The following is a 15,361-nucleotide window of genomic DNA, read 5'->3' on the forward strand; positions in this document are numbered from 1 at the left end:
TGCCATCTGCCGCTGTCCCCACTGCCCTCGACAGAACCCAGAGCCTGTCAGCAGTGTCTGGGCACCTGGCTGCTGTCCCTCCTCTTTCCAAGGCCACTCTGGGCAATGGACCAGGTGTCCTTCCGTGTCTGAATGGTGCTGCTTGGATAACCTTGTCAAGCCTCCCGTTCTAGCCCCCAGCAGAATTTCCTTCGGTTCTTGGTGGGATCTCACCAGGTGACCGTGCTGCATGCCGTCCCCTCAGTTCTGTTCTCCGTGGTGGTCCCACTGCCCTGTGGCTTCCCAGCACTGTCATCTTAGTGGACTGTCCTGCTGGCCTTCTGCTGTTAAGTCCACACGTGCCCACTCTGTCACCCGGCCCCCTTGGGCACAGACCTCCTCTCCCTGACCCATGTGTCTGCTGATTCTTGGGGTCTTGTAGACGGTGCCCCGTGGAAGTGGTGTGCACCTCTCTGGGTACCCATCTTCACACCTGGGCGTGGCTGCGAGTGGGGGTCCTGGCTTCTCCACATCCTGCCATGCTGGGGGTGAGGATGTGACCGTGGGGGACACGCTTCCTTGTGGGGATGTGTGACAGATGTTTCCTTTTGTCACCCTCCCAGGGTGGGGTGTATTCTCAGCTTCCTTACCCTCGCTGAGGGCTGTTCTCTGCCCACGTGGACCCACCAGGGCCCCTGGGTCAGCCTTCCCCATTCTGAACCAATCTGCGGCATTGCCTGTTGGGCAAGAGAACACTTGTACCCCCAGACTTTGGGGGTGACGTTGACCAGCTTGTGGGTCTGTCGAGCTCTTTACAGAGACTTGGTTCTAGTGCCTTGTCCTGTGTCTCCCACCCAAGTTTCTGAGCCTTACAGAAGAAGACCTGAACAAGTTTGAATCCCTCACGATGGGCGCCAAGAAGAAGCTGAAGACCCAGCTGGAGCTGGAAAAGTAAGTGCACTGTGAGGGGCAGGCCCTGTGGTTCCTGCTGCCAGGAAGGTGGGGTGCAGGGGGCTCCCACATATGGCTCAGAGAGGTGCTGCTGGGAGGTGCGGCCCCAGCATCGCGGTCCTCACATTGTGGCCATGGCCTTCCTGCACTGCGGTGCCAAACCACACACATGGGCCTTTGGTGGGGACCTCGGGTGGCTCTGTGCAGGGGCCTTGGAATGGTTGCAAGGCCATGTGGGCTGTTGGGCAGGGTCCCTCACTGGTCCTGTGCCCCTCCTGCCCAGGGAGAAGTCAGAAAAGCGGTGCCTGAACCCCTCAGGCCCCCCCTCAGTCACCAGCAGTGGCGTGGCGCGTGTGCCCCCCACCAGCCACGTGGGGCCCCTGCAGCCTGTGCGTGGTACTCATGCTGCAGGTGAGTGAGGGGCCTCGTGGGGCGGGCGGCGGGGCCCGGGCTCCAGGTCCACACGCACCACAGCGGGCCCTGCCCACCTGCCGCTGCTTTTGGAAACGTGCTGCATGTCCCTGCTGGGTGCTCGGCCAGGGGAGGCCAAGAGATGTTGAGATTTGGGCAAAAACTGGAGGGCTGGCCTTCACCCCGAAATGCCCAGGTCATAGAGGAACAGGCAGCAAGCACTAACACAGACCCTTCCTGGCCGGGGCCCATGTCCTCACGTCTGCTGCCCGGGGAGCTGACTGGCTTCCCACCGCCCACCTTGTCCGGAGCACACAGCCTGTACCCCCTCAGTCCCAGCACTAATGGCTGATGGGGGCTGGAGCGGACCCCACGGCGTGTCTCCCTCAGACTGCTGCCTGGCCGGGCCGGTGTCGGGGCCGTGGGTGCAGCCTTACGCCCTGCTCTCCCCTCCGCAGAGCTGCGCGTGGAGGTCGAGGCGGTGGCGCACCAGGCGGCCCGGGAGGGCAGCTCGTCAGAGTACTCCAGCTCCTCGTCCAGCCCGATGGGGGTGCAGGCCCGCGAGGAGAGCTCGGACAGCGCTGAGGAGAGTGACCGACGTAAGGACACGCAGGCTCGGGAGCTGGCCTTGGCTGCGGCCAGCACGCTCATACAGTGTCTCCCACAGGTGCGGAGGTCCACCTGGACGGCCCCGAGAAGGAGAAGCCACTGATGCTGCTGAACCACTTCCCCTCGGGCTCAGCCCGGCCCACGGCCCAGGTCCTCCCGGTGCAGAATGAGGCCGGCTCGGGCACTGGCCACCACGCGCTGCCCCCACAGATGCTGCCCGCGGCCCCCCACCTGGCTCCCATGCGGCTGCTGAGCTCCGTCCACAAAGCTGAGCGCGGTGCCGCAGACGTGAAGCTGCTGTCGGCCTCCATGCACTCGCTCCTGTCCCTCGACGACAGGGCCAAGGTCTCGGGACCCAGAGGCAGCATCAAAGTGGACAAGGGCTTTGGGAGCGCCCTGATGGACGTGCTGCCCGCGCCCGCTCCCCACCAGCCTGTGCAAGTCCTCACCGCTGTCCCCGAGGGCAGCTCTCTGTCCCCCACCGTCTCCTTTGGCCCACGGGCCAAAGTCGTGCATGCCTCGGCGCTGGACCGGGTGATGAAGACAGCCCCGCCGCCCGCGCTGGTGGTGGACACGAGCGCCGCGGCCTCGGGCGCCTCCAGTGCCGTCTTCCAGGTGGGCCGGCCACCCATCAAGCTCCTCATGTCCTCGTCAGTCCCCACAGACTCGGCAGTGCCCGGGCAGACGTCCTGCGCCAACAGCGTGCAGATGAGCGTGCCCCCCACCATTGTACCCCCCCGGACGGCGCTGTACACAGCCAACACCAAAGTGGCCTTCTCTGCAGTGAGCAGTGTGCCCGTGGGCCCCGTGCCAGGCAGCTTCTGTGCCAGCAGCACCGCCGCCTCCGGCAGCCACCCGTCCACCTCATTCACAAACCTGACCAGCTGCCCAGCCCCCAGCCCCAGCCCCACGCTCCCCTCTGCCCCCGAGAGCAGCTTCTATGGCGGCGGGGGCAGCGGCTCCGCAGGCAGCGTCCCCACGTCCACACAGAACCATCACCACCATCACCACCATCAGCAGCAGCCGTCGGCTGCGCCCCCCGCTCCGCCTCCGCCAGGCTGCGTGGTCTGCACCTCCTGCGGCTGCAGCGGGAGCTGTGGGTCCAGCGGCCTGACCGTCAGCTACGCCAACTACTTCCAGCACCCGTTCTCGGGGCCGTCCGTGTTTACGTTCCCCTTCCTGCCCTTCAGCCCCGTGTGCAGCAGCGGCTACGTGGGCGCCCAGCAGTACGGCGGCGGCTCTGCCTTCCCCGTGGTCCACTCCCCGTACAGCGGCGGCCTGGCCGCAGACTCCGTGTTAGGCGGCCAGTCCACCTTTGCCGTGCCCCCCGTGCAGAACTTCATGGTGGGCTCGGCTGGCGTCTACCAGGCCCAGGGGCTGCTGGGCAGTGGCAGCAACTCCGGCCACAAGAAGAGTGGGAACCTCTCCTGTTACAACTGCGGGGCCACCGGCCACCGGGCACAGGACTGCAAGCAGCCCTCCATGGACTTCAACCGGCAAGGTATCTCTGCCCTGGGCTTGGTGAGGAGGCAGGGCCCTGAAGGTGGCCCGAGAGGCTCCGGCAGGCGCAGAGGCCATCTTGACTGCCTCAGCGGAGATCCTGGTGCTTCCACACGCTGACCGGCCGTGGTCAGGGATGCCATGGTCGGGGGCGCCCTGGAGGAGCCCTTGAGCTGAGCTGCCGGCCCTGGGAACTGCGCCTTCCACCATCGGAAGCACAGTGAGGGCGTGAGATGGGCATCTCTTCCCGTACCTGTTACAGCCCGGGAGCGCTCTGGAGGTTCAGCCGTGCTGCCTTCCCACTGGCCAGCGATGACCTGTATTTTTAACTACTGGGTTGTAGGGTTACACATCAGTCTGTTCACCAAAAGGTAGTCAGTTTAGATCCATCAGGAGTTAAGCGGAGAAAAGAGAAACGGTCTTCTCCCATAAAGATTGACAGCTCCAAACCCAGTGGAGGGTTCCTGTGGGTCAGAACCAACTCAAGGAAGTGGGTGTATGGGGGTGAGCTGTGATCAGACCTGGCCCCTTGACCAGGACACAGGTGTGAGCCCTGAGGACCCCACTCCCCAGGGCTGTTGAACTGCCTGCGCCCCCACTTCTGCGTTCCCTTCTCACTCCTGCTTGCCTCCTGTCCCCTGCAGGCAGGCTGCATGTGTCTCTGCATGTGCACATCCGTGTGGACGTTCTGTGTGCACGTGTGTGTCCGTGGGGACATCCTCTGTGCTCTAGAGGTCCTTAAGAAACAGCTGAGTGACCCTGAGCTCCCCTCCCAGAGGCCTGCTGCCCCGTAGTGGAGGCCATCATGGCCCAGCCCAGCCCGGGTGGCATGTCAGACTGCAGGGTAGCCAGAAGTCCCCTCGATGGCCGCACTGCCCTCTTGTCTGGGGGTAGATCTCCTCGTATCAGGTTCCAGGTCTTCTCCCAGAGATCCCCACAGTGGCCCTGGGTCGGCCTGCCCACACAGACTCACCTCTGCTCTCTCCCTTGGCAGGTACGTTCAGGTTGAAGTACGCCCCTCCCGCCGAGACCCTGGACTCCACAGATTGACGATGTCTGGCACAGAGGTGCCGAAGCCACGGAGACGTACGGAAACTCAGTAGGCACTGGGCGCCCCGTTCTTCGCCCAGCTCTTTAATCCAAAGGTGCTTTACTTTCCTAGACTGGATAGGAGACCTAGCTTAGCGCGTACGGCTCCACTTTATTGCCAAAACCCAAGTCAGCCTGGAGATTGCTGCTGGGACTCGCCTGGTAGGCGTCTCCGTCAGCAGGAGCGTGCTGGCCGGCAGCAGGGCCAGGCCACTGCGCGCCTCCCGCCTCCTGTCCCTGGGGCGAGCCTAGGGAGGGGAGGTGGCCATGCTTCGCTTGTCCTCGGCGGCAGTTGGCGGCAGTCTCTGGGATTTGCAAGGATTGCACTAGGAAGGAGTGTCAGCGGGAAGGCCTCTGCTGTGGGGCGGACAGGCCCCGAGTCCCGTCCAGTCCTCCATCCGGCCTGAGCTGGCGCCAGCGCCCCTTCCTCCAACATGTGTCGCGGTTTCAGGTCTGTAAGTTTGTGTCAATAAACAACTTCGTTCAGTAGGTAGTTTACTTGCAACAACTTAACTTCCGAGGGTCCAAGTCCCAGAGAACCCAGCTGCCGGGCTCCAAGAGGCCCGAGTCCCCGGCCTGCGCTCCAAGCACCCAGAAGGATGGACTGACAGATGCTGCACTGGTGAGACCTCCCTCTGCTTCCTGGGCCTGTCAGCCTCACAGCCCACCCTCAGCTAATTCCGTTAAATTCTCGGGAACACTTCGGTGGACAAGAGGGAGTGAGGCCCAGAGAGACCTCGTCCACGGGCCCCTCCTCGGGAGTCCAGTCCCTCGGGAGGAGGAGCGGCTGGCTGCCCCGTAGCGTCCATCTCTGAGGATCGCAGTGGGGAGAACGTCTGCATCGGGAGCCCAGGGCCTTCCTGCCCTGGCGTCGCCGAGCACCGTGAAGCCAGTGGTGGGGACAAGTTCTGCACGCACTCACAGCCAGCTGGTGAGGACAGCGTCCACACGCCGCCAGTGCACACCCGCTCGGGGGGTGTCGGCTCAGGGACGGTCCTAGCCGCTGTTCTTCCCCGTTGGGTCCATGTGTGCGTGCAGCCAGTGTCCACAGGGTCCCCAGTCTGCTTCCAGGGTGACACCGGGCTCTGACAGCATGAGGACCCAGCGAACAGGCCACCGACACGTCCAGACCAAGAACTGGTGCAGCTTTGCCTTAAAGAACTCCAGCCTGGGCCACATCTTCTGTCCGCGGAGTGTGTGGACACCGGCTGCTGGCCTCCGGAAGGCCTGGGTCTGGGTTTTCTTCACACAGAGGTATTTTCAGGAAATCCCATCACAGCACAGTGGCGCTGCTGAGATTAGGGACAAGAATGGCATCTTGGCTGGGTCTGTGTCGGGGATCAGTGTCAGAGCGGGGTGCTTGCCCTTCCACGTGGCCCCCGTGGAGCCAGCAGCCAGGGTCAGCCCAGCCCTTGGGCTTGAAGAAGGGCCCGTGCTTGGCGGCATCTCCTGTGACTGGTCACAGCCGTGAGCCAGGTGTGTGCTGTCCGCTCCAGGAAGGTCGAGCGAGGCCTGCTCGGGGACTCCAGCGTCTGCCAGCGGTCTCTCTCAGCCAGGGTCACCAGCCGGCTCCCGGGGGTTCTCGCACTTTTTTTTTTTTTTTTTAAATCTCCAAGAATGAGGAGGGAGGTGCGTACAGGTCGCAGTGAAAGCGTGTCGGCCAGGCAGCGCTAATTTAGCCTTTCTGTTGTTTTTTAAGCAGGTTGCTCCGTTTTCTACCTTGTTTGTACTTTGTTTCCCAGTCGTGTGTAAGGATAGCCAGGTACTGCTGGCCGGCACAGAGGACAGCCGACGCAAGCGGGCATTCATACCAGCATCCTCTTCCCCACAGACTGCTGCAGGCTCAGCTTGTGAGCGCCGTAGTTCGTAGGCCCCGTATTCTATTCCGTCTTTAGAACTCTAGGTCCTTCCTGTAATAATTCACCGGTGACTTTACACTACAGACTGTCCCGAGATACAGGGCAGTGACCGCCCGCAGCCCAGCGGTCTCTCCCTCCTGCACTGCGCCCCCCCCGACTCTTCTCATGTGGGCAGCATCTGATGATGGCTGGTCAAGGGTAGCTAGGGAGATGGCCAGCTGCTGGCCTGTCCATCTGGCCCTATTGGACAGCAGCTTCCAGAGACCGAGTCAGGCAGCAATGGTAGCCAGCTGGGGCCCGAGCGAGTGAGCGCCTCCCACCAACATTGTCGCAATATTCCAGGTGGTACCTTGTGGGCTGGGGCCAGAGGTCACCACTGCTGCACTGTCCAGGGTCAGGCCATCGGCCCTCCCCGTGTGTCCTAGTAAAGCCTCCGTCACGTTTTCTAAAGCCACATCTCGGTTCTTACATGCACAAGGGACACCAGCTCTGGGCCTGTGCGGGGACCTTGCGTCCCACAGCTTCTCGGCCTGCCCTCTTTTTAGGAATGCAGGAATATCCTCCCATTTTTTGAGCCATTCTTTGTCAGTTCTACAAGATTGCATGTAACTTTATAAATATTTTTAAAAGATATAGTTTTGTAAATATTTAATATCTGCTAGTTTGATTTTGAATTGTAAATGTCAAGTATTGTTTTTGGGGTTTTTATGTTTTATTATACTTTGTTAAAAAGGAAAAATTGTACATTTTTAGAATGTTTTTATGAGTAAATTTAATGTACTGAAAATAAAAACTTAAAAAAAAAAGCTAAGCTTGTGCTTTGACCGAGGCTCATGTCTTCATGCAGCCCAGTTCTCTCAGTCCTGGTCACAGCCCCGCTGCCTGTTGGGCGCTCTGCACCGTGGGGAGGGGCCACGTGGGCATGGGGGTCCCATCTGACACTGTCCTGTACAGATCTTCTGACAGGAACTCGGAGAGTGCCTGTGGTGGCCAGTAGCCAGGACCCACATCCTCTCGGTAGCTGATACCCATCCTTGGGTGGATGGCCGCTCAGCGATGGTGCGTCCAGGCCCAGGGTGTTCTCAGAGTACCAGTCAGAGGCAGGGGTCTAGTGCCTTCTACCCAGCTGGGGACCCCTGGGGCAAGGGTGCGTCTGAGGCAGATGCACACACAGGCCCAGGCAGGAAGCCCATGGTCACCTGCAAGAGCTGGGACCACTTCACACGACTGACAGCCGCTACTTGTCTCAATACACAACCAGCTTCGGCGGGTGCCAGGCTTGCTCAGGGCCAGTGCAAGCACTCCATCCAGTGTCCACAGGCCCATCACTGCTACCGCCAGACTACACTGAACAGCAGTCCTGACGCGGGAGGGATGATAGAGCCACGCCAGTGTCACCTGGGAACTGTCACAGGAGGGACGTCACTGATGCACCCATGCAAGGGTCACCTGTAACTACTGTTCCCAGGGTCCCGGGATGGACGCATTCATCCACATGACATCGTCCAGTCACTCCCGCGATGGGTCCCAGCAGGTGCCGGCCTCCACCACCGCTGGCCCTGAGCAGGTTTCAGGGTTCACGCCCCATAGGACCCTCACCCCTCAGCTCCAGGTGCACGGGGCACCTCAGAGTGGTCTGAGTCCAGGCTGGGACCCACCTGACCACACGACCCTCTGCTGGGTGAGGCCTCAAGACACCGAGCCGTGTAGTCAGACAGTATTGGCCTTTATTCACTTTAGTTCATTAAAAATGTTCCAAAGACCTTATAACAAAGTGACCTCTGCTATCTTGGAGGGTGGAAATCAAGCCTCCGGTATTTTCCAGAAAAGCAATTTCTTACAGGATTCTTACAAGTCACACAGAAGTTAGAAGAACATTGGCTGTCACAAGAGTTTGAACAAGACAAGCAGATTAGGGAGTCCACACAGGGCAACAGGATGTTGGGGTGACTGGACAGCTGCATGCAAGAGTGGGGGGCTGACAACAGTCAGAAAGGGACTTAGGAAGGCCACACACCTAACAGGACGAGTGAGCCGCTGGGCAGCCGCGGGACACTCGGTCAGAGTGCAGGGCCCATGCTGGAGGCAGGCAGCAGCTGGGGCGGGCTGGGGAGAGCCATGTCCCTGGGAGCTCCCCCCTGAACAGTGTGTGCTGGTCCCCTGGGCAGGGCTCCACCCAAGGGTACTCTAGGGGCCTGCTCCCCAGAACTGGTCATGAGTCAACACCTAACAGGGTGAGGGTGTGAGTGCTGGGTGCGTGTCCGTCCTGGTCTCTACCCGTCTAGGAGACAGTTGACAGGATGACTGTCAGCAGGCCACGTGCTGCTTCGTGTTCTCAGCCTGGAGACAGACCATGTCCTTCCTCCTTGGAGGCCAGCCTGCGCTCCAGATGCTGCGGTGCTCTTCTCGGGTCACCGTTCAGAGAGGGACCCGAGACAGCCCACTAGGACGCTGGGGGTAGGGGAGCGCGTGCAGGGGCTGGGGCTGGATTCGAGTAAGACCCCGTCTACCCGGTTTCATGCCGGATACAGTGGCAGGCAAGCCTGGGGTGCCATGCCAGGCAGTGTATGCCTCTAATGGTCCACTGAGGGGGGCCGGTTAGTGGACAGCAGCCGCACCTGAGCCAGCACTGAGTGCTGGGGCCGTGGCTTCCTATGCATGGGGGAGACAGCATGACAACAACGCTGAGGTCTGGTTTATTGGCAACTAAAAAGGCAAGGTATTTTATTCATCAACGTCTAACAGTGGCGAGGTTAAATACCAGTTCTCTGAAGCGGAGCGTGCTGGCGGAGCAGCCTGTGCCTGAGACAAGACTGCTCCTGGCGGCCTCGGTGCGATCCCTTTCTGTCCCCTGGGAGGGTGCAGACACTCCAGAGCAGCTGCGTTTGCGAGTCTTAGGCGGTGGCAGGGGTCCCAAAGGTCTCCTGAGAGGCGTAGACCATGTACAGGAAGCCGTCCTCGTCCTTCTCACTCTCATACACCTCAGAGATGGGCGTGGACACGCTCACCATGCTGTGGCCGCTGACCAGCAGGAAGAAGGCCTGGTTGGGGTTGAGCTGCAGGCGCCTCCTGAGGAGAGAAGACAGAGCAGGTGGTGGATGCAGCCCAGGACCCGGGGCGGCCCTGGCCTCTGGGATGCAGAGCAGACGCTGCCGAGCTCAGGATGGGGATGAACCGGGGCTTTGGAGAGGGCAAACCCAGGGGTCCTGTCTCAGAGTCCCCTTTCCCTGAGGGGTGACCACAGTGTCTGGGTGATGGCTGAGCTGATGCAACAGTCTATTGAGCCTGGCCAGCACGTGGAGGGAGGGAGGGTGACCGCAGCCTCCTCCACACTAAGACGCTCTCACCTGGCCAGGAGAAGCATTCTGGGAGGACATAGGATGCTCAGGCCACAGGGATGGCCATGCAGATACTGCAGAGATCCTGTCCCCAGCATGACCAGGCCAGCTGTCAAATAAGAGTTCACTCTCAAGCGTCTCGTGCAGTCTGCATCCTTGTTACTGATGGCAGAGGCTTTTGGTGACCAAGTAGGGACCATGGCCAGTCTGGACATTTCACACCAACAGGAGGGGTGGGAGCAGGTGAGGCCACGAGCCTCAGAAGACAGCTGCTCAGGGATCTCTAAGTGCGTACCTGATGATCTTGAGGAGCTCGGTCATGTTGACATGGTCCGGCACCAGGAACTTGGACCTGTCCAGCAAGGGCAGCTGCTTCTCCCCCTTGTACCGCTCTATGATCACCTGGAGGGAAGCCGGGAAGGGACACCTCTGTTGGGTCAGCGGTTCCGCTGATGAAAAACAGTGACCACACCCCTCTTGTGTGTCTCTGGGCTCCAGTGCAGCACAGAGTGGACACACACGTGAGCATGGCCTGGCACGTTCTGCTGAGTAAAGTGGGCCAGCATTTTCCTGGAAGGCTCTGTGACAGAGCTCTGGTCCAAAAGGACATGTTCAGAGTCGCACAGACTTCCCGAGGGAGACTGGGCAGGAGAGGGGACCCCTGACTCAGAAGCCTCGCCAGCCCGTGCCAGGCAGGATCTCCCAGCTGCCAGCACACTCCTTGAGCACAGGACTGTGCCCCAAGTCCTGAGCGTCCCACCAGGCCAGGAGCACCGGCGGATGACGCGTGGATGCGCTCTCCTCTCTCCCCTCCCATCAGCTTGCTCTGTGGCCCCTCCTGCGCAGGGTGAGAGCAGCAGAAAGCAGAGGGATGCGCCCGCAGGACTGGAGGCCTCCTCCCGCATCTGGAGACCAGGACAGAGTGCTGCGAGCGAGCACTGGCGACCACCGAGTGCCCAGAGTTGGACACGTGGCCGCAGGGAGCTGAGGGCAGGACCCTCCCCACCAGGAGGACGAGCGTGCTGAGCTCCCCGCAGCATTCAGACAGGAATGAGCTGTCCTGTAACTCCAGCCCTCCAAAGGCCTGCAGTGGCCGAGGAAAGCAGACGCGGGGCCCTTGGGACCACTTCCTGCCACAGTGGGACACGCACCAGAGAGCATCCCCCACCCCTGCTGCCAGGCCAGCACCTCCCTGCAGTGACTCCCGGAACCAGAAGCTCCCATGAGCCAAGTTGTCCCAGAGCTCATCCCTCACCTCTCTGCTCCCAGATCAGTGCTTCTGACACGGGAGGTGAGACAGAGGCCACACGACCCAAGTGAGGAAAGTGGCTGGCTTGGCGGGGGGACAGACCTCATCTGAGGTCATTGTAAGAACTTCTAGTCAGAGTGTAGGGGGTCCCACTGATGCTTCCAGACAGAAGTGCCCCCCAACCGGGCGCCTGGGTTGCCTACCGGGATCTTGGTCGGATGCTGCTCTCGGATCAGCCGGACATCTTCCGCTCTTTGTTCTGCAGACAAAGGGAGAGAGGCTGCATCAGTGACACAGTCATCCGTGCGGTGCCAGGAGTGCAGCCATGGCACTCCAAGAACTTGACAGTCAGCAGGCACATCTCGGATCAGACACATGGGCTGGAAGGCCAAATCTGTGCAAACCAACAACCGCTGGCCAGCACCACCAGGGCCATGGGTTGGCGGAGAAGCCGTGAGGGACACCTGCCTCCCACGACCCTCACACGTCAGCCTTGGGCCCCTCCACGGTGCATCACCCCGGTGTGGACACTCACTGTACCCTCGGGTCCCCTACTCCTCCCAGCAGTGGAGCATGCAGGAGGAAGGGGCTGTCTCAAGAGCAGCAGAGAGCGCTGTCATCTGGTCTGAACCCCGAGCAGAGCCCCAAGTTCCGGCCCTGCGTCAGCTGCAGCCACTCTCTCGGGAATCAGGCTCGAGGCCTCCCCTCAAGGAATCTGTCCTTTGTATCATCAACGATGGCACGAGGTGCTGCGGGGACACAAGCCCTGTGCCCGCTGCAAGATGACGTGGAGGGAGGGCAGGACAGACCTCAGGCGGTGCTCAGGAACCGTGTGGACCTTACACCTCCTGCCAAGCTCTTCCCAGGGTGTCAGCCCGCAGCCCCGGAGGGAGGCGAGAGGACTCTGGTCCTGGCGGCTCCAGGCACAGCGGCGACCGACCACGCCCTGTGGATGCTTCCAGGATCTTCAGGGCAGCTCTTCAGAGCACCGGATGACCCCACAATACTCATCACGCAGGCCCCATCGCCAGTTTCCCCCCTGAAAGTTCTTTCTAATCAGCTTTTAAGAGGTGCAGGACGTAGAAGCAAGCAGAGAAGAAAAGGGGTGCCTCCGTGAAAAGCAGTAAGGAACGAACACATGAGACCGGGCACCTCATTAAAACCCCCATGCAGATGCTTTGCTGGAGAAGGAGGCACAATCTCCTGTACCAGTCAGATCCGATTTGATGGTACACACGCACAAAAATAAAAATAAAATTAAATAAACCACACCCATGGAGGGCCTGTACATATAGCAAGAGGCAGTGACCCAACAGAACAAGGGGACAGAACAGAGTGTGGTTTAGATGAGGGAAGGTGTGCACCAGAGCTGCGTCCTTGCTGCAGCCTCGTTCAATGTGAATGCGGAGCAAATGCCCACCAAGCGGGCCTTATGATGAAGTCCATCAGGATCCCTTTTGGTGCCCGTTCCTCCAGCCCACTCTGGGCCTCTTCTGGGCCCAGATCGCTGGCACTGGAGGATTAACAGACCGCCTGCCATCGATGGCACCGAGCGCCAAGCCTGTAAGACCCTCAAGACGGACGACACCTCCTCACAAATGGACCAATACCCAACAGCAGGACAAAGGAGAAAGGAAAAAGCCTTCTCTTCAGATCCACTTCCTAATCAACATGCCTCCAGAAACTATGAACTCTGATAAATGTAAATGTCGATAGTTGTAGAGGGCCTTCAGGCCTTTTGTTCATAGGCTTTCCATGAGTTGTGCTCGACTAGAACATGCGGAACATACTATCAAGAGTCTGCATTCCCATGTTTATCGCTGCATTATTCACAACAGCAAAGAGATGGAACCAACCCAAGTGTCCACCAATAAACAAAATTGACTAGGAAACCTACAGTACAGCCATACAATGGAATACTATGCAGCACTGAAACATGGGGGAGCCTTCAGGACATTATGATGAATGAAATATCTCGGTCACAAAAGGACAAATACTGCACAGCACCACTGTTATACAATCAGACAATCATCAGCGGGTGGAAAGTGTGGCTAGATAACTCTGCCTCAGGACAGAGGGGAGGAACCGTCCAAACAGAGTATGTAATTATGCCTTGTATGTATGAGAACAATCTGAAGCAAGGGGTGCACTGCAGGGTGGATTGGGGAAGGGTGAGGAGGGGAAAATGGGCAATAATGACTGGATAAAAGAGATAAATAAATGTCTTCCAGTCATTTTTAAGTGTTCTCTTAATGGGAAACTCAGTGGGGAAGAGAAGGCCACCGAGGTACGGAGGCCAGCAGTGGACACACAAGGAACCTCTCTGACAACAGGGCTCCCTGTGGACATGCTGAGATTTTCTGCAGGAGGGCTCTGGAGTAGAGAGGGGAGCGGCTGCAGGGCCTGGGCCCCGTCATGTCAGCTTTTCCACTCACCTCGCCTTTTCCTCAGCACTGATTTCCTAGGACCTAAAGAAACCCTGGACTGAAGGGGAAGCCTGTTCCCTTGAGGAGGAAAGGGACGCGTGTGTCACACACAGCCTTTGCTGGGTGAGGGAGTCACTGGAGAGGGTGTCAGAGTCCGAGGCCCCGCTCCATGGAGGCGGCGAGGACTGTGGTCTGACCCATCCTGCTCCTAACCCGGGGGACTTGTGCCTGCCAACAGAAGGCAGGAAAGGCACCTCACAGCACGCTGGCCTTAGGGGGCCGACCTGCAGGGCCGCCTGCCACAAACTGTCAGAGCCAAGGCACTACCGGCAGCAAGCCTGGTGGCACAGTAAGGAAGCAGTCTGCTAACTCCAAGGTCAGCAGTTCAAATGCACCAGTCAAGGGGAGCTCTGGTGGCCTAGTGGTAAGGAGCTGCAACTACAATCCCAGAGGCACACGGTTCAAATCCACCAGATGCTCTGCCGGGGAAGGAGGGGCAATCTCCTCCTGTACCAGTCAGATCTGATTTGACGGTACACGCACACAAAAATAATAAAACAAAAACCAAACAAACAAACAAACAAAAACAAACAAATGCACCAGTCACTTCAAGGAAAAGGAGGAGGCGGTCTCCGGACAACAGCCTGCGGGCCTCTAGCTGTTTACTCGAGCCTGCGTCTGCTGCAGGGCTGACTCAGGCAGTTCCTCGGACTTAACTACCAGCAACCAACCAGCTGGGTTTTAAGTCACAACCAAGAAGTCTGGTGGGAGAAGTGAGCAGATACTGCAGCATGCAGCCCTTCAGTGCTGTCTCCCCAAAAACTACATGTCACAGAGAGACAACAATTCTAACAAGGAAAGCACCTCTGAGCCCGGCTGACCACCGAGGGCTGCCGGCCTCTATAAGCGGGAGCACAGTACAGATCGCTGAGCCTGAGCCCCGCGCACTGATGGACACTGGCTGATGGACAGCAGTGTCCGTGCAGCCCGGCCAAGCACAAACACACCAGCACTCCGGGCGTCCAGGCTAAGCCGCAGATTACCACCGGAAACTCAAGCGGCCACGTGCTCCCCTGTCACCCCAGCTGTCACAGACGGCCCACGACAGGGAGCCTGCCGTCCACCGGGGCCCGTGTCTTAGTGTCCGGCGCCCGGCGGGTGACTTGCAGCCAGCCAGGGTTAAGCTGTCATGTAAAAGGCAAGCACACGGCCTTGCCTGTGTATGCGTGTCTGCGTGTCTGTCTGTGCGTACGTTTTCGGTGTGTGTTTGTGCTCTGTGCTGGCGGCTGGTGTATCTTGTGTACAAACATGATCTTATAACCTCAGACCACGTGGAAGCCACCAGACTCCTCCCCGGTTGACAAGTCAGGTTGTAAACATCGCCGGCCCGGCGTCCCGCCCGGGGCACAGTAAACTGGACCAGGAGCTGCCTAGCCCCGACCTGGCCCCGCGACGGCATGCGACCGGTGGGCGACCCCGCTCATCGGCAAAGCCCGGGACCAAACGACAAGGGCGGCCCTGCCCCGGCGCCCCTTCTAAGCTGACACCAGGGCCCGAACCCGCGGCCCCGACAGCCGGCGCTCCGAGAGCAGGCCGGCGCCCCGGGCGCCCCGGGGACGGGAAGGGCGCGCTCACGGTCGGCACCACGCGCCCAGCGACCCCGCTCCCACCCCCGCACGTCCGCTGCAGTCCCGGCCCGCGGGCTCGGGCCCCGCACGGCCACGTCGGGGCGCGGACCGGACGCCCGCCCTCCCCGCTCCCACACTCACGGAAGGTGCGGCGCTGTTTGAAGGTCTTCTCGAACGGCATGGCGGTGGGGCTCGCACTCCAGCTACAGTCACTTCCCTTGTGTCTCCGGAGCCCGCAGCCAGATCAGGTGATACGCTTGTCACGGGGGCGGGGCCGGGGCCCGGACCAAGCCGCCGCCATGACGGGAGTGGCGGAACCTGG

At 60.1% G+C, this 15,361-nt stretch overlaps 2 protein-coding genes across 2 annotated transcripts in view; one reads left to right on the top strand and one right to left on the bottom strand.

Moving 5' to 3' along the window:
- The window catches only part of ZCCHC14 (zinc finger, CCHC domain containing 14), a 51,518-nt gene extending 47,018 nt beyond the window's left edge, over positions 1-4,500 (top strand). The window contains exons 9-13 of the mRNA XM_006888782.1: positions 839-930; positions 1,214-1,341; positions 1,800-1,940; positions 2,009-3,451; positions 4,445-4,500. Coding sequence (XP_006888844.1) covers positions 839-930; positions 1,214-1,341; positions 1,800-1,940; positions 2,009-3,451; positions 4,445-4,500 — 1,860 coding nt within the window. The remainder of the gene's footprint in view (positions 1-838; positions 931-1,213; positions 1,342-1,799; positions 1,941-2,008; positions 3,452-4,444) is intronic.
- Positions 4,501-9,292: 4,792 nt separating this feature from the next.
- On the bottom strand, positions 9,293-15,220 carry MAP1LC3B (microtubule-associated protein 1 light chain 3 beta). Its single transcript, XM_006888783.1, has 4 exons — positions 15,181-15,220; positions 11,189-11,244; positions 10,032-10,138; positions 9,293-9,467 (listed from the first exon to the last, which is right to left on the bottom strand). The coding sequence occupies exons 1-4, from the start codon at positions 15,218-15,220 to the stop codon at positions 9,293-9,295; spliced, it is 378 nt and encodes a 125-aa protein (XP_006888845.1).
- Between the last annotated feature and the right edge of the window lie 141 nt (positions 15,221-15,361).

The sequence above is a fragment of the Elephantulus edwardii genome, unplaced genomic scaffold (assembly GCF_000299155.1).
Source record: "Elephantulus edwardii isolate Elephantulus edwardi_28Jun2011 unplaced genomic scaffold, EleEdw1.0 scaffold00072, whole genome shotgun sequence".
NCBI classification, from domain to species: domain Eukaryota; kingdom Metazoa; phylum Chordata; class Mammalia; order Macroscelidea; family Macroscelididae; genus Elephantulus; species Elephantulus edwardii.

Coding starts and splice junctions, on each gene's coding strand:
- MAP1LC3B (XM_006888783.1), bottom strand. CDS start 15,220: ATGCCGTTCGAGAAGACCTTCAAACAGCGCCGCACCTTCC. Junction 11,245..15,180: donor CAAACAGCGCCGCACCTTCC/GTGAGTGTGGGA, acceptor CTTTGTCTGCAG/AACAAAGAGCGGAAGATGTC. Junction 9,468..10,031: donor GAGCTCCTCAAGATCATCAG/GTACGCACTTAG, acceptor TTCTCTCCTCAG/GAGGCGCCTGCAGCTCAACC.